Source organism: Sardina pilchardus, chromosome 8, assembly GCF_963854185.1.
Source record: "Sardina pilchardus chromosome 8, fSarPil1.1, whole genome shotgun sequence".
NCBI classification, from domain to species: Eukaryota; Metazoa; Chordata; class Actinopteri; order Clupeiformes; family Clupeidae; genus Sardina; species Sardina pilchardus.
In genome coordinates this window covers 33598545-33616855 of record NC_085001.1, presented here as the reverse complement: position 1 = coordinate 33616855, position 18311 = coordinate 33598545, and the positions used below count along the sequence as shown (strand labels likewise).

At 41.0% G+C, this 18311-nt stretch overlaps 1 protein-coding gene across 1 annotated transcript in view; it reads left to right on the top strand.

Annotated features, from left to right (window-relative positions):
- The first annotated feature begins 6792 nt into the window (after window positions 1-6792).
- The window catches only part of prdm6 (PR domain containing 6), a 33611-nt gene continuing 22092 nt past the window's right edge, over window positions 6793-18311 (top strand). The window contains exons 1-3 of the mRNA XM_062543701.1: window positions 6793-6918; window positions 7331-7841; window positions 10494-10801. Of these exons, the coding sequence (XP_062399685.1) occupies window positions 7343-7841; window positions 10494-10801 (807 nt within the window). The 5' untranslated portion in view covers window positions 6793-6918; window positions 7331-7342. The remainder of the gene's footprint in view (window positions 6919-7330; window positions 7842-10493; window positions 10802-18311) is intronic.

Sequence of the window (18311 nt, the reverse complement as noted above, 5' to 3'; positions counted from 1 at the left end):
TCCGGCGCTCCATTTCACACATTGCATCTGAAGCGACTCTTCGTCAGCGGCTGCGCAGTGAGTGAAATCTGAAAATGATTTTGCCGGTCTCTGACCCCTCCTCCAAGACTATCAACGCTCTTACTGAGAAAACCTGGTGATCTCCCGGCATATGCTATTACAGAGATTATAATGGCATAAACAGTAACGCGTATCTAGTTTTTCGGGTCTTTGGTGAATATGACGTGGAGAGAAATTCTTGATTTTCACCCTTACAGTTGATAAACAGCTCAACATTGGCTACATAGCTGAGTGATATATTTGAATGAGGTGGACATCAGTCATAGATGTTCTGCTGTCTAGAAACAAATAGTGGTATTACTATCAACATCCAACATCATCCTGTTTCAGAACAAAGGTCAGCTCCTTCTCTTGTTTATGGAGCTGTCCAATGTTCTGAAACACACGTGCCCCTTGTGGACTAGCTAGAGCAAGCTGGTATATCCTGAAATTAGAACTTTAAACCACTGGCAAATACAATATTATTTTTACCAGAGATTTATATATGTATACAATGCTAAGTAAAATATAGCTCTGAAGGGCATATTCAGTGACAACAGAGTCAAACAAACGATGCTTGTGTATGTGGCTATGATTTTGGCCTACTAACTGACCTCTGTCTGAAATAATACACCAGATTACTCATCATGCTAATATTATCATGAATACATTTGAACAGGGCCTTATATCATTTCTAAATCCAAAGTTCTTTTAACTCTGTCACTGAATTCATCGCTGTCAGAAATCATTTGACATGACCTCCGAACATTGACTTCCAGGATTCTTTCATCATACAATAAGCAATGTCTTCCCCCGGGATGATCTCTCTCTCTCTTTCTCTCTATCTCTCACTTGAGACTTCACTATCAGGCATCATGTTTTGTAATAAAGACTTGTTCTGCTACAGTAAACCAAAAGTACGATATGAAACATTAATACTGCTGAGATGACTTAGGCAATTATTCCGCATGGTGCAGAGAGCCACTGGGACCTGTCCTTTTAACTTAGACTCATACTTAATGGAAACGTTCACATCATGTGTGTAAAAACTGCAGTCGTAGTCGTAGTCATCTGCCGTCCCATCACTTATACAAGAGAATATGGTCAGACTCATGTCTTCAGATGCCAGACCAGAGATACAACCTCAACCAGTAATCACACACATAGGCCCACATACTTAGGAGCTGCATTGCTTCCCCTATGCATCTATCATTATGAACTATTATAATATATTATATTATTCTCATTGACCATCCAGTTTATGATGACTCATCATGATGCAAGACACATCATCAACCAAGCTGGCTCTCTTGCTGAGATCAGGGATCAGCTCTCATTTGGCAGGTTATTAGTCTTATTAGACTTGGCTGGACATTACATTGACCCCTCATACCTTAGTAGTGGAACATGGAACAAATCACTAACACAGGTTCAAAGGTCACAGCAAGCAAATCAAGCAAACTCTCATAATGGTCTATGCTGAGTATCTTTTCCAATGAAAACATTTGGGAAACATGGTACAGGGATGAAGAGGACAGAAACCGATCTATAGTGACATCAAACCATCAAGGCAGTCAGTCAGTATGGCCTCTGGCATTCCCATCATGTTACGCCTTTGTCAGTGACAGATCCTTCATGCCTGACATCAGGTGAATCCCTCACAAAACATTCAACCATGTGGAATATTTTACTGCCTTCATGACGACCGAAAACTCGGAAGACTTGACTTTAAGACTTGACTTTTTTGGATTCCCACAGTAACATGATTGCATTGTTGTGGTCTTTACAGAGAACGCCTAAATATGATTCTAGAAGTGCTTACTATGGTTGAGCAAGAAGGAGAATATCTTGGGTGAATGTTTCTATGTGTGGTTCCACGTGATAAATGACATTGGCCGGGTTTCCCAAAATCGTTAAGAAGCTCTTAAGTCCTAAGAACTTCTTAGGAGCGTTCTTAGAACATTCTTACAACGCTCCTAAGAAGTTCTTAGCACTTAAGAGCTTCTTAACAATTTTGGGAAACCCGGCCATTGCCTTTTTGGAATGAGAGTGAAGTTCACCTCTTGTTGTGTTGTTACAACAGAGGCCACCGTGATTGGAGAGCATGATTTGGACGTCAAGTTGGGTAACGAGGGTACAAGATTTCCGCACAAGTCTCCAAGCATAAAAAATGGCCTTACTTTGTGTTCAAGTCATTTTTCTTCTGTCGGAGGTTGGGATTTCTGAATATCCAACTTGTGATGGAGGCATTCTCAAGGATAATGATGGAGCAATTACTAATTCACCTGTAGGCAACTGAGAATTGGTGTGATATTAGCCAGGGTAATATATAACGTAACAATTTTAGATTTTCAGGCCCATCAGTTCCCTAAAAATTGACTCACTTGAATTCAATTCAATTCAATACACGGTTATTTTACTTACGGTGCCAAAACAATTGCACAGAGGCCAGAGCCTGTGCCCCCTAGAGCTAGCACTAAGCCAATCGAAAGGGAAAAACTCCCTTTTAGAGAAACCTACAGTACCGTGGCTTATGGGGGGCCCATCTGCTTTAGACCAGCCAGGTGTGTGTGTGTGTGTGTGTGTGTAATGGGGGGGGGGGGCAGGCTGATGAGTTCATACATCAGGATCAGAACAATCATCTGTAAAAGATTGTGCATACACGATACATGCAAAATTGATAGTGGATAAAAAAATAAGGAGAGCCAGCCTTATATAAAGTATCGGTTGTAAAGAGCTTAGTTGGTAAACTGTGGGCTCGTAAAGTTACTACTACAAGGAAAAGTAGGGCAATGAAGCAAGTTCATCATCAGTGTGTGTGTGTGTGTGTGTGTGTGTGTGTGTGTGTGCGTGCGTGCGTGCATGCCTGCGCGCGTGCGTGCCTGCGTGCGTGCGCGCGTGCATGCATGTGCGTGTGTGTGCGAGTGTGTGCATGCTTGTTTAGACAATGCGCTATGATTTTGTGGCAGAAAATGGGAGTTGAAAAATGACTGCCTACCCTGGCTCAACAAGGCAGCTCTTGTAGTCAGCAGACAAACGCACATGTCATCCACATGGGCAGGTGTTACTCTGGAACAAACAAGCAAATAAAAAAAACATTATGCTCTCTACAGTGGAAGAACCATCTGGCAGGCTCCTGAGAGAGGCTGGAGAAAAGTCTGCTGCTTCTGTACTACAGCAGATGAGCAGTGAAGCTACTGGTGAGGTGGCGTGGCGACTGCACATTTGTCTTTGCCATGGTCAGGTGTGCATTCGTGAAAAAAGAATGCAGTTGTGTAATGCTCATAAGTTACTGTACCAACAAAAACAACATCTTAAGACAATCATAATCTTGGCTCTCACTGGCTTGGAAGAGAGAATTCTAAGTCGCAACACAACTTGGTTCTGCACACAATACTATGCCACAATACTGTGCCAACTAGCCAACTTGTTGTGTGGCTTTATATAAAATATCTCTATGGTTAATGATTAGCTATTGCATATATTTTTTTATTTTGTGACTGCACTAAATTGCCTTGCGTGTGGACAGTTAAAAGTTCAAATGTTTTGTCTTGTTCCAGAATATGCAGAGTGCATTATGCCTACTTTTTTTTTTTTATTTAAATGTCCACTGTGAGGTTCCTGGTTAATGTCTTATTGAGGCTGTGCTGCAGCTTCATCAAATCAGACATCAATTACTGTTCATACTGCATGTAACAGCAATGACTGGTGTCAGAATTTTAGTAGTTTCAGAAATTCACAAGTTCCATTACGTCACATCCATCTTGTTTCAGGCGAATAAAGGTTTTGAGAAATGCCTTTTCTTGCCAGGTGTAGGCTACATAGGCTACTGAGTACTATCTGCTACATAATACAGTTCTTCACTCATGGGGTTATATGGAATAACTCATGATTGTCATGGGCTACGTTCCTGCTCTCTCTCTCTCTCTCTCTCTCTCTTGCTCGCTCTATGACATATACACACAGGCACGCACAACCACCACACATACGCTGAGGGTTTTTCAACTATAGAGATGAATGTAAAATTCATTGATAGCCTAATAATGCATTCACAAAAAAAGCCACGAAGAGAAAATGACTAAGTTTGTCACTGCGTTTCATTTGGATCAGTCCCCATCCTCATCAGCGGCACACTCACCCTCTGAAGTTGGGTTTACTGCGCCCTCTTTGGTTGTCAAGGAACGGTGATCTTAATTATGCGCGTTCCATCTCAGACCCGTAGCAGTCTGTATGAACACATAAAAGTTGTTTAACTGTTGATGGAGTCAGAACTACGTGGAGATTTGGAGCTGGACGTTGAAACGGCAAGCTTGAATAAATGCAATTTCTCTTTTATTGAAATAAACAGACTGGATTGAAGGCATTAGTTTGGTTGTGAATATAGCTAATGTGTTTTAAGTCAATTCTCTTCTGAGAATTAGGCCAGTAGTTTACAACAAGGGAGCATAGGCCTACGGAAATTATGGATGAGAAATAAAAAAACAGATCATAAGACATTTTATGTAACACTGTGTTTATTTCTGTAAGATGAGCACTGGAGCTTTTAAAAAGATGGCTCTTAACCTTGCAAAAGTGTAAATAATTCTAGCTCGCCTGTTTCGATTGACACAGGGAGGAAAAATATATTGGCAGGTTCAGGTGTCAGTGTGGCGGTCATTAATGAACAAACCATTAGAGCGGCTCATTCATCTGCGGCAAATAGCCTATATGTTTATAGACGAATATTTTTCGAAAGCAGCCTAAACGTAAAGGCAAAGCGAGGTTACATTAGGCAATTGTGTTGTTCTGGGTATTAATGAACAGTTACTCTAAGTTGTCTGAGAAAAAATGTGTTACGACAAGGGGGGATCACCGGAGCCAGCCAAGTCCCATCTGAATAAACGTCTATATTAATGAATTATACACCCACCAACCAGTGACCTTAAAACCATAATAGGAGACACTTGAGGGGAGAGGTTGCTGAATTCTTTATCGGACTTCTGTCACAGGGGGCATTCATTCGTCTTTCGGACATCAGGCGAATTAATTAACGAGAAATGTAAACGTTTTAATTGAATGTCAAACAGAGTGCATTATGCAAATTAAAGCGACAAAATGTAGACGCTTCGAAACAGGCAGAATCATGTAAATACGCGTTCCTTAATATTTTTTTCATTCAAGGTCAATAATGAGCCCCTTTTTATGGCCAACGAAAATGATAAATTTCTGCAGTTAATTTATTGATCGAGAGTCCACCTCCTATGTGCTTTACTTGACCAGTCATTTATCAATGCATAAAAAAACACCAATACACCCCGTGATGATGGCGTTGTGATTCAGTCAGGTTATTGTATATTTAAACCACAGAGGCTGATCTGAAAACGTGTAGCCTACCTTACCACATCACTACGGTCATTGATTTTGAACTCAAAATAAGGATTAAATTCAGCCGAAGCAGGCCTAAGTACTATTTTTCTGTTGGTAGGCCTACGGCGCACTTTAACTGAACTCTGTAAAACAGGATTTTGCGCACAGAATAGCCTACTCCAAAAAAAGATAGTTCGGAACTGTCTGAAAATCCTTTCTTTTTTTTTTTTATTTAGACAGCAATCCAGTATTTCCTAGCGTTTCAGTGTCGTGAATTTACATGAAATACTTCTTCTCACCCCTTTCGGGGACATACGCTTAGGGCATCATTTTTAAAAAGAGAAACATTATAGTAACTCGACTAAAGTTGGTCAAGTGCACTTGAGCCTGTCCAAACACACTTTTCAGCTTTAAAGAGGCCTGATATTCCCTGAAGAAAAATCACATTAAAACGTATCAGAAGCGTCTAGTATGCTCTGTTATTATTCACATTCCTTCGCAGTGAAATGCAGTTGGAGACACGAATTCATTTTCAGACCATTATGTTTGTGTTTTGGTTCGTTATCAATCTGCAGAGAGCTTGAGATGACAAATGGCCTTGTCAAAAGAACGCCAGTCAAAACACTTGGCCACCCCTCTGGACAGATCCGTGTAAAATGCCCTACATTGAGATATACAGACACTATCCAAACAGCAGTAACTTTCTCAAGCGTCTGAGTGCGGGGGTGGGAAACGCAGGATAACAAGTTGCAGCAACAATACTAAGAGAAGGGCTATCTAAAAAGAGAGCCAATTTGGTGCACAAATCTCCAAGGCACAAGACGAAGGACAAACACTAGGCCTACGTAATAATTAAGTACTTCCGCTGTTTTAATGGCGTAAAATAAAAGGGCATAAAGCACCGCATAATCCAAACTTGCCAATCACATCCATGGGTCAAGCATCATGACACCAGACTGCCACAATGCATTTAGAATATCCTTGCGATGTGCATAACCGACGCCGGGTGCCTCAATAAAGATTTCTTTTTTCAACTTAAACAACCTAGTCTAAACTATGAAATAGCCATTAGCAATGTCTTCTTTCTTGAAGTAGTCAAGTAATTTCTTCAATAGGCCATTCGGGTTCCAATAAAACTTCCTCTGCACAACATCTGAATTCAACTGCTCGTCATGGTCCAGTTAGTAAAATCCAGGCTACCTTTAAAGTGATATTGTGTACCCACGACTTTAGGAATAGGATACAATTGGCAAAGACAGATGGTCAAATACATTTTTGGGGCAAAATGAACTCCTCTGTCCCTTGTGCTTTAGACTGGCGTAAAACCCACGTGCCCCCCCTTCCCGCCTTACGAGAGCGCAGACGAGGCGAGGGGCAGGAGAGAGAGGACATGACCGAGAGCTCGAGCCACAGCGTAGGAAGTAACGGGCGCAGAGTGCACGCGGGCAATTCGGCTACGGTGTAGCAGCGTATATGGAAGAATAGCTGTGTGAACTTGCCGTTTTGGACAAAACCACATTTTGGATTAATTGGGTAAGTTCATTATTTGATATTGACATGATGGTGAGAATGATAGACTACCCTATTCAAACTTAACTCTATCCATGAACGCACTGTCCACTACCCTTATGAAAACTATGTTGCCTTCGGCTGGCTTATCAGCGAAAGCAAGAGTTTACAAGTTAAGAAGTACCCGAAAACACCTATCTGGACGCAGGATTATGTTTGTCGTTTTTCGCTACATGTGTTTTGACTAATAGTTAGTCTGTCGTCACCGGGTAGCGCTACTTTAGGATGATAAATAGCATGGGACGCAGTTTACTAACTCCAGTAATGTGGATAGTGTTGTAATATTTGTTTACGGTAGACAAACGGCATTGTCAGTTGGCGTTTGAAAGTAGCCTACACATCTAATTTCAGAGAGCGTCTTGTGTTTTTTGTGTAGTTGCTCTTGGAAATGCTGAAGCCCGGAGACCCGAGTGGCTCTGCTTTTTTGAAAGTGGACCCAACTTACATTCAGCACTGGCAGCAGCTCTTCCCTCAAGCACAACTGAAGAACGGCGCCCTCGCGCAGCTCCAGCCACCGGAGCGAGTCACGATCCCGGTGGAGAGCTTGCGACAGCGGCCGAACCTCATCTCCGTATCGTCCTCCTCGGGTCTCACTCCGTCCTCCACATCCTCACACTCCTCTTGTACGCCCTCAGCAGTGTCTTCGTTGGCAGGCTTATCGCAACTCTCTGTACCACAAACTGCACTTTTTGGACAAACTTTGTGCACTGACCTGGTAGTGTCAGATAGCAGCACACAATCCAAGGAACTCTGCTTTTCGTCGAACTTCAAGAATGACAAAAGCTCAAAGTTCAAACTGACCTCGGAGGAGTTAGACTACTACCTTTACGGACAACAGAGAATGGAAATAATTCCATTGAACAATCACGCCGGCGACCAGACAAACCGTATGTATCACTTCATTTAGGCCCAGGCCTGCATTGCGCGTAGTTTGGGAAAGAGACGTTCTATTTGCATCTACACACCTGTAAAACCATTGCACAGAAGAGATAGCCTGTGTAATCCTGCACTTGAGGTGAAGTTGTGAAGTCTAGCCTAAGCTAGGCTACTGTCATTAATATAGGCTAGGCTACCAGTATTTATTTTAATGAGACTTACATTTGACCATTTAGTTTTATTCTTATTTTTAAAGACGATTAGGAACATCCAGGCGTACTTCTTTCAGTCAAGTAAACACTTGACAAGATGAAACAAAAACATTATCGTAGATATTGGTCATTCGTATCTGTCCATCAGCCGCTTTGTGCGCATCAGTGGCCGCACTTTAAAGATTAACTGTTCTTCCCGACTGGATTATCGACAGGGTTATTCAGTTAACCTTAATTAAAGGAGGTATTACTTCCTTTTATATGCGTAATAAATTGGCCAAACGAATAAAATTGTAGGCCTACTTAATTGCTGTAAATATTTTTGCCTCTGACCAACTAAATCGTGTAAAGTGTAATCTGTTATAATAACATTATTATTGCCCAAATAATTAATTATGCAAATTATGACTGCTTGTAGTTTAGGTCGTGTCACGCCTGGGAATTGTCACTGAAATACCCGTTTGTACATAATGAATCAAAATGGAGGTATGCTAATTAAAGTTATTAAGACAAAGATCTGTTATTAATTTGTCATAGTCTACTAATAGGCTATCTAGTAGGCTATATGTTTTTGGCAGTCTGACCCCCAAATGCAACACTCATCGCGTCTTGGTAAAATAGGTTACTTTGGTTATTTTTAATCGAAGCAGTTTTGATCAGACAGTCTAGTCTTTAAGAGGCAAACAACCATTCTTTATTATCGAGACGTAGAAGCTCAGGAATGGTTGGAGTTGTTTCTGTGTTTACAGCCTTTTAGTTTTGCATTTTGTCGTTGAGGCAACATTTACATACTTCAAACAAGCGCGAGCCAGAGCACAATATATTAAAGCGAAGTTTGAGAAGGTGGTGAGTGTTTATTTAAGGTGATAAAACGGCCCATCAGCAGTAATCTCCGTCGATACATGCCACAAGCAGATGAGGGATGGGGGGACAAGCCAGAATTAATTGCTGTATAGTTTTGTAGAAGAGAGTGGAGTGAGTGTGGATCAGAGATCGATCTCTCCCATCGGCCGCTATTCATCATCCGTACATGGTATATGGAAGTCTCCGGGGGACAGTAAGACTGCTTTATCTACATTCGGCATTCTCTCTCCCATATTTCAAACTGGTGGCGCTCATTTATAAAGCGGCCTATAAGTGCGAATACAACACGGGGAAACATCTAATTCCAGCCGCTTCCTCGTTTGGGACATTCGGAATTTTTATTTTATACCACGCAGTCTGAAAGAACCATCTTGAGATAAAGGTTGGTTGTAGATTTAATTCTCAATTTTCTTCACCATAAATGCATGTTTTTTATATTTCAGAATGCAAAGAAAATTCGTAAGGAGATCCTCTTAAAATCTGAAACCCTGAATATTTCGCAAACGCATAATACACAAAAAAGATGACACCTTAAAAGTCCATGTAGTATTTAGTAGGCTATAACACTGCGTCAAAATAGGTAACATGACAAACCATATCACCTACTTAAATATTAGAATGTTAGGGAATCCAATAGCACAAAGAGACAAGGAAATATGTGCTCTCTGTCTACAGTAAATTAGAAGTGCTCACTCATAAATGATAATACAACACAATGTACATTTCCATGAAGGTAGCCTACTACAGTTGCTGCTCTTTCTAATGTTCAAATAAGCTACTGTTAGAACTTTTGGAGAAGATTTTGCAGAAAGGCTTTGATTCCAAAGTATGGAGGAGCCGAGGAAAAGTGACTGTGTTCTGTGTGTGTGTGTGTGTGCGTGTGCGTGTGCGTGTGCGTGTGCGTGTGCGTGTGTGTGTGTGTGTGTGTGCGTGCGCGAGTGTGTGTGTGGGGGCGCACTCTTGTGTGTATGTGTCTGTAGTTTTTCCATGCGCAACATTGTTATGATTGTTAGGACATAGAACCCTCATCAATCACCCTATACTTTATCTACACAGTTTCTGTCTGAAAATGCAGTTTGTCAGCAAAACCCTTTTTAGACAAAATTAAATGTTCTAAAATTTGAAAGCCTCTCTTGAAATAGCAACTCCTAAGCTTGTTTGCGTGTGTTCAGTTGACATGGATTGGCTTGCTTGTCCAAGTTGATGGCTCCAAGTGAGCAGCACCAGAGTGCCTCTTGCATGGCGTGTGTGTGGCTGTCCATATGTATGATACGGCCAGTTGGATGCTTGTGTGCATGTGTTTATGTTTTGGAACACGCTGATTTACCTATGATGCATGTACATGTTTTATAGCGGTGGGTTCATATGATGTCTGTATTTTCTGATATTCTGCCTTTATATATGATATTATATTATATGATTTATGTAATTGTCTATGTATAGGCTATGTAGGCTAGTGTGTGTGTGTATATATATATATATATATATATATGTTCCTTCTATGTTTGACGTGAGTCTGTTTTTACTCATTGTCTGTGTGTGTGTGTGCGTGTGTCCGTATGGTGCTTGTGTGTGTTCTGACTGTAGGCTGTGATATGTGTGCGGATAACCGGAATGGAGAGTGCCCCATGCATGGCCCCCTGCACTCGCTGCGGCGCTTGGTGGGCACCAGCAGCGCCTCGTCCACGGTGCCCCCGCCAGACGTGCCCGAGTGGCTGCGGGACCTGCCGCGGGAGGTGTGCCTCTGCACCAGCACCGTGCCCGGCCTCGGCTACGGCATCTGCGCCGCCCAGCGCATCCCACAGGGCACCTGGATCGGGCCCTTCCAGGGCGTCCCCCTCCTGCTGGACAAGGTGCAGTCGGGAGCCGTGAGGAACACGCGGCATCTGTGGGAGGTGAGAGACACACACTGTGTGTGAGTTGAGCAGTTACCTTTCTGTATGTTCACTGGATACTCTTTGGCATTTGAGTATGAGAGTGCCGTGTCCAAAGTATTTGATATCCTTGAGTGGTGTTGTAAATATGATTTGAATATGCCATTGATTGCTTGGACAGGAATAGCAATTTAAGACTTCCTGCTTGATACTGGAAATGTAGTAATATTTCATACACTGTTACATGCTTGGCCAGCGTTTCAACTACCACATTGACGTCTCATTGTGGCTTGGCGTGCTTTTCAGTTTTGTTTTTTTTTTGTTAAATGTTTTTTTGGCTTGTTAACTTATTGAACCAAGTTGTCATTTAGGTATTCTAACTTCCTTTGTTTGCGTCAATTGTTTAGAGCAGTGAGAGTGTGTGTGAGCGTTGTGCTTGGTGTGTTGGTGTGAGTGTGTGAGAGGGGGAAAGTGAGTTTTCCACACATGAGGCTAAACATGCTGCAGCACTGAATGGGTCTGAGAGCTGCTGAGGGGCTCTTTGAGCAGTGATTTATTTCCATCCTTACTCACTGTACGACACCAGCCATCACTTAACATCAGTGGATGTGTCAGAAAATTACTCGTACCATAAACCCTGAAATTAAGGTGAAATAGTAATATGTATTTGCAATTGCTGATGTAAGTAAACCAGCTATATCTGCTAACTATTAATAATATATATAATTAAAATAATTACTCGTATCATTGACCCTGAAATTAAGGTGAAATAGTAATATTTATTTGCAATTGCTGATGTAAGTAAATCAGCTAAATCTGCTAACTATTAATAATATATATATATAATTAAAATAATTGACAAGACACATACAGTATAGTGTATGTGTATGCTGTAAATGTTAATGTTAATATATTAGTTAATACAAATAAACCAAAAACTCCTGACTTATTTCAACTTTTGACTTGACTTAACATTAATTATTTATTAATTGCCCACTTTGCTAATTATGAAAATTAATTCAATAATAAGTTTGAAATGAATATAGTTGATATATTTTTATAAGCCAATCTGACAAATAATTTCACGGTGCATAAAAGACACAATGCACGCTATCTCATGTGGACACACAAACACACAATGACAAATGAATGTTGCATCTGCAATGTATATGTGTAGACACACAATGTCATAGCTCAATAGCCACATACAGTACATGACTGTAACAGTAGCCTTGCTTACACTGTCTCACTGGTCAAGCACAGGACCCAGTTTCTAGGGGATTGGTTGGCCATGTATGAAAGGATGGTTAAAATGCCGCTAGGCGGATCATATACTTACGGGGTGTGAGGGGGGCACTGAGAGGAATCCAATAGTCTGACCCCATCCCTCTCCCAGGAGGATGTTCAACCTCCACTCACTCACACAGGGTTAAACTAACACATCAGCAGTCCTATGCAAAAGAGAACCAATCCTCACAAGCATGGGGTGCGTTGGACAGTGTGTGAAGAGCAGTTGCAAGTCTGCTGGCTAGGATCTGTCTGGGCACTCATCGCATTGGCCAAAAGGGGATTGTGTGTAATTGTCCAAATATTTTCTGGACAGCATCAGGAATTACTTTTTAAAATAAGACTATTAATCATGATCTAAACTTGGCTAGGATAGTTCTAGAGGATTTGGTCATAGCCTGTAGCAACACTGTATCAACAATAGTGCTGTCTTGCACTGTGCTGTGATTCTTTTGATTCTCACGTTCACAAGAAACAAGGTGCTGCATGTGAGTGTATTTGTGTTGTTGATATAACACAAAAGATTAGATGTATGGTATTAACAATCACAGCTGAATAAACAAAAATGTGTTTGTGTTTATTCAACCAAATGAATATCTTTTTGAGCTGCCAGGAAATCCCATAAGCCCGTGCTTTGTTTGGTTTGAGCTCAGCACTATATCAGGCTGGGCTTTTTTCTTCTCTGGTATACGGTCGGACCTAATGATATAATGACAAATGACACGTGCACTTTACTTGCCAAATACTTTAGTGTCCGAGAGGAACCCTCTCCCTAGCACTGGAGCTGATAACTTGTTAAGTGAGTGAAGAGTATACTCTCATGTGAGCAGACCCATCCGTCATCAGCGTGCCCGTGTGCTCAGAGCGCAAGACATGTTTTCATCTCCAGACCATCTGCTTGTGGGCTTTTGTGTTGCGTAGTTAAATGTTGCTTTATTGTCTTCTGTTTGCTATAGACACTGTCCATTTGACTTCAGTTGCACAATCACTGTGCAACTGTACAACCTTTCAGTACCAGTGAGTAGAGAATCTGTTTTTCCTTTTTGGTCTGGTGTATGTTTACAGAAAACATTACTTGTGTTTTATGTTGACTTTGGCATTGTCATGGTGATGAAGTGACACTTTCCTGAGCTATTTCTGTGTAATTTATCTACTTTGTAAAACTGATATTTGGTGGTTAAGAGGGTAAACGGTTCAAAGTCAACAGATTAAAAACTCTACAAAGAAAAAGTGCTGAACATGAAGTTCTCTAAGCCCCTATTTTACTACTTGACTTCATGTGCAGTTTAAGTCCTATGAAGGCAAATTCATTTGTGGGTGCATTTCCCAGTTACAATGTCTGTAAGCGTTTTACAAAGCCTCAAAAGGAATACCTTACTGAAGTTATTTATTTTACTGCGAGTGTTTCCCAAACCATCACTTAAGAGTTCCCCGAAGAGGAACCTTCCTATGTCTATGCCTTAAGAGGATAAATCCAGGTCTCTGGAATACATTATTGTCATTTTTTGTGGGTTTGAGCTTGCATGACATGTGTATAAAGAGCATCGTTCAGAGTGGAGTGCAGATGATTATTATTACAACGTCAACTAAAAATACTATCAAAATAGAATAGAAATGAACCAGTCAGCCAATTAATTTCATACCAATTTATCTCTTTTCATTTAATCTCGTAGTGTCACATTACAGCTAGTGCATACTGTACATCCACACAATGCCACATTAATAGCTCCAATCTAAAAGTGTGTTAAGGTAAGAGTGGTCCAGACCAACCTATTTAAAGTATTCCTCAGCTAAGATACTCTGTTAAACACCCTGGAAACGAAGAGCTCTGAAGGTGTAATGTGGAATGACACCGTGTTAAAAAGGCTCTCGGGAGATGGCCCGTGGTCAAGCAGTAACCTGAGCTAGAATAGAATGTAACTTTTACATGAATGTACATAGACTTATTGTTTTAATCATTATTACAACAGTATTTAGATATTAAGTAGGCATTGGTGAGGTAATCTGTTAATGCTACCATCAGTCATATATTATTTCCTACTTGTGCCCCTTTAAAGCAACACTAAAGCACGTTTCCTCATTTACACGTACGCTATTTGTTTATCCAGCAAATAACAGACAAGGTAGAATATGTTGCATGATTTTATGAAAGTATGATGTTTTGCAACATCGAAGCAAGTTAAGTTTGTAGTTTCTGATGATTCATTTAATCAAACTACAGATACACTACCCCACCGTGTAAAGTTACATAGTGCGGTTATAGCCGATAGAGGGCCGCGAAGTGAAAGCAGAAGTGCCGTTCACCCTGTTACGAGTTGATGAACCCCTGTAATGATTTTGGAAACATTATTTTAAGGTACGAAAACCTCTTTAGTGTTGCTTTAATACTTTGTCTTCAACGCAAAGATCGGGGCTGATCTGTCAGTGAAATTGAGGGAACAGTGCCAGGTACAATAATTGTGGTTTTCACAGCTTTTATTAAATGTTATTCTGTTATTTTAACACATAGTGAAATGTCTGTCTAAATACAACTGTCTGACTCCAATATTTTGGCAGAAATAGAAAGACACAGGGTTTAGACTAGTGACTTATGTTTGTTATCTTGGTCTTAGTCTTGGTAACTTATTTTACAATAAGAGTTTTGATTAGAAAATCAAGGTACCACTGTAAAGAAGTGATTGTATCCTGTAAATAAATCAGTTAAAGTTTTGACATTATATTTTCACACATCTAATCACAAACATATGCACTGGAAGATGAAGGTCTTTAGAAAATTAGTGATGAATCATATTTTTTTTTATTGTTATGTATGTTTCTAAAAATAAGATTTAAAGCTTTGGATTTTGGAATCTCTCTCTTTGAACTCTTCAGGTCTTTTAAAAAGTTAAAGTCCAAAAGATGTATCCCGTATCTGGTGTTCTCTGTCCTTTTCTGTCTTCTCCCTCCTTTTCTCTCTTCCTCTCTCTGTCTTGCCGTGCCCTGTATTCGGGCCGAGTGGGTGTCCAGCCTCACACTGGAATGTTGGGGTGGAATGTTCTAGAATGTCCCATTTTGCTCCACCCTGGCCTTTGCTATGATAACCTCCTCTCAATGTGTCAGGGACGTCTATAGAAATCTGATTTATGTTCCATACGTATACCACCCCATGCAGAAGGTCAAGTTTCAATCGTGTTGCACGGTAGGACTTACATCAAACTTTGGTATTCCTTTTGCTCAGTTGAGAAATGGTTCAGGAGGAGTCGATCAAGAAAAAAACAACAGTTTCCTAGAGACAAAATGCTGTCTGAAGGCAATTGGGCTGTTTAGTGGTATTGCATGGCTTGGAGGGGGGGCAAGAGTAATCTATTTCAGGGCGTCATTGATTTTCTTACCTAAGAACACTTACTCCACTAAAGAGCTCTTGAATTGAAAGGAATGTGGGCAGGACTACCTCACAGACCCCCAAGTTGGTGTTCTTATCAGACACACGGGACTGAAAAACTACAAACCACACTGACTGAGCCGAGAAATTAGTCAAGAATCAGAATCCTCATCCCAATTAAGATTGTGAGATACTCAACCCTAGATGATTTAACCAGGTGCTGAAAATTCAACAGCAATTTATTGAAATAATATTTTTGGGAAGCGCCCAGAGGACCTCTGAAACTGTCTTTGTACTCAGCGTGTCTCTGAGCCAAAATGGTGGCCTCCTACGAAGGCTTTGCTTCGGGCAGCAGTGGTGGGTGTTCCCAAGAAATAATAAAGAGCTTAGGCAGGGTGCCAGGGTCATTATTTTTATTTTCTATGCTCCACTATAGAGGTGACTCCTTTAACAGCGGTTCACTGACACAGAAAGCTGCATAATTTGTCATTTAGGTTATTTTATGGTCTATTTCCTGCCTGATCTAAGGCTATGTTGTCTGAGAAAGCATTGCTCTAATGCAGGACAATTTTATTTGAAAGGTATCAGGGGCTCAATAATGTAAACACTCGCCTGTAAGAGGGGGGCCATTCTTCTGTGAACATTTGGTTTAATAACGCGAACACCAGAGTGCTGAAAATAGTTGAGGAGTTGAAAATAAAGCATTTTTCTTCATGCCTATAAGTGGAATGTGAATGCTCTTGGTGTGTGCCTCTATGACCTCCATGTGTTAAACGAACAAGAGGGAATAGCAAGTAGTTAAGATTACAACTGCTGATAATGGGAAAATGACTGAAATTGAAACTGGAATTGATTAGCTGTAGAGTAATGTGCCACTGATTATGTCCTCACTCACTATTCCTCTCTATTGGGAAACAAGTACATTATAAGGGAAAAGGAAGATGCAGACTAATATTAGATAACTCATGAAGATATTCAGTTATATTTAGGTAATTTCAATTTCAATTGTGCATGCATGTGATTGTGTATTATCTATGTGTGTGTTTGTGTATATCTTTTCTCCAACTCGGCTACATTTTACAGCCACTGACTTGGTCTCTGCCTGACCTTCATGAGATGACGTCAATAATCTATAGTATGTAGCACTTGATCATAAGAAGCATCTCAGTAAGAGATGATACCACAGTACTATACACTCTTGACAGTGAAACGTGCACTCATTTACCACAATCTCTTTCTGCCATAGGTCACACAGCAACACTCTGTAAATCTCACACTGGTTGACAGAATAAGGTACTATAGATCTTCATATTTGTTTTCTCACCATTATGATTCAGGATGTATTTCCATTTAGTACATCAGGGAAAATGTGAAAACACTTCCATTGTCTCATTGGCTTTGGAAACTGTGGCCCATGGTGATCGATTAAACCAGTGACCACTTTTGCATACTGTAGGCCTGGGTATTTTCCACCCTTTAAGCCTAGATCACAGTCGAGCTTTCCAATTCCCACAGACCTTAGTGACACTTGATTGAGTGATTCAACATAAATTAATGAAATTCTAGTCTCTTAGCCATCATGTGGCTTCCTGTAGGCATCACCAAGCTTTATTTCGGTGTGGATGCGAGGTGACAGCTGTCATAACTGTTTAGGGAAGGTCTGTGTCAGTCTGTGACAGGGCTCGACTTCATTCTGTCGCAGCTCAGCAACTGTTTTGGATGGGTGCCTGAGAAATGGGGCATTCCTCAGTGCGCGTGCTTTGATAGCGGTAATGACTAGGGATTTGCCCATTAAGCAGGGAATCTGACAGCACTCTGAGAGGCCTCCTCTGCAGCGCATTGTTAAATCTGCCACTTCAAGGGGAGACTGGGAGCAGTACAGGAGTGTCAGTGTAGGCATTCTAAAAAATGACACAAATTCAAAACAAAACGAGGTATAAACTAGTTTCCACCTTCATTGCCTTCTCATATGTCACATTGGGCTCTAGGTCTGTATTCATTGGAGGGTGCAGAAATGTCAGCAGGAGAGTGGGCCTCTCGCTCTAATGGAGCCCTGAAGGTGCCCCCTACACGCCATCCTACTCAGATCTTTCCCTACATTTCACTTGATCTTCATCGTCTCACTTGGCTGTTGGGAATTCTCACTCAGTGGTACTAAGAAGCTATCGCCTGTTTCAGACACTATGTGTGCCTTAAAACATGCCATCGTATGCACGAACAGAGCACACATGGGTGACAGTGTGCTTTGCCTGCCACACGAGCGCAGAATGGCGAGCGGTTTCTTACTCATACATATTGGAAGGTCAAGGTAAACGCAGGAATTTGTGTAAAGCATGGGAGAAGTGTTATTAATCATTAGGTATTCCCAATCATATATGAAACATCTGTTTTGCTTTGAAGAATGTTCGCCTTTTAAAAGCAAGTGTAATCTGAGTTCAGAGCACCAGTGTTTTTTAAAATGGAGTAAAACTACTGGTCTGCGTTATCTCTCTGGTCGTTGATATCTTGTTGTCATTATCAACTTTTCATTCATTTAGATGTTGTCATCAATTCACTCCATTCAGCTGCACTTGTGATTGAATGATACTGTTGTTAAGTTGTGGGCACTGCAAATTACGTTGGAGGGCAGTGATGCGGTGAGGGCGGTGTTTACCTAATGAAGTGAACGCTTAATAAACTCCGCACAATATGGTAGGGGACAGTGTTTGCTTTCTGCGGACAGAAAAAATCTGTATTCGTGCTGTCTTCATACATGGGCCCCTCAGCCTCCACAGTTGTATGCAAATTAAAGTTATGATCACATGGTCATTATCTCAGACACACACACACACACACACACACACACACACAGAGAGAGAGCTTGTACAATCACACCACCATGCA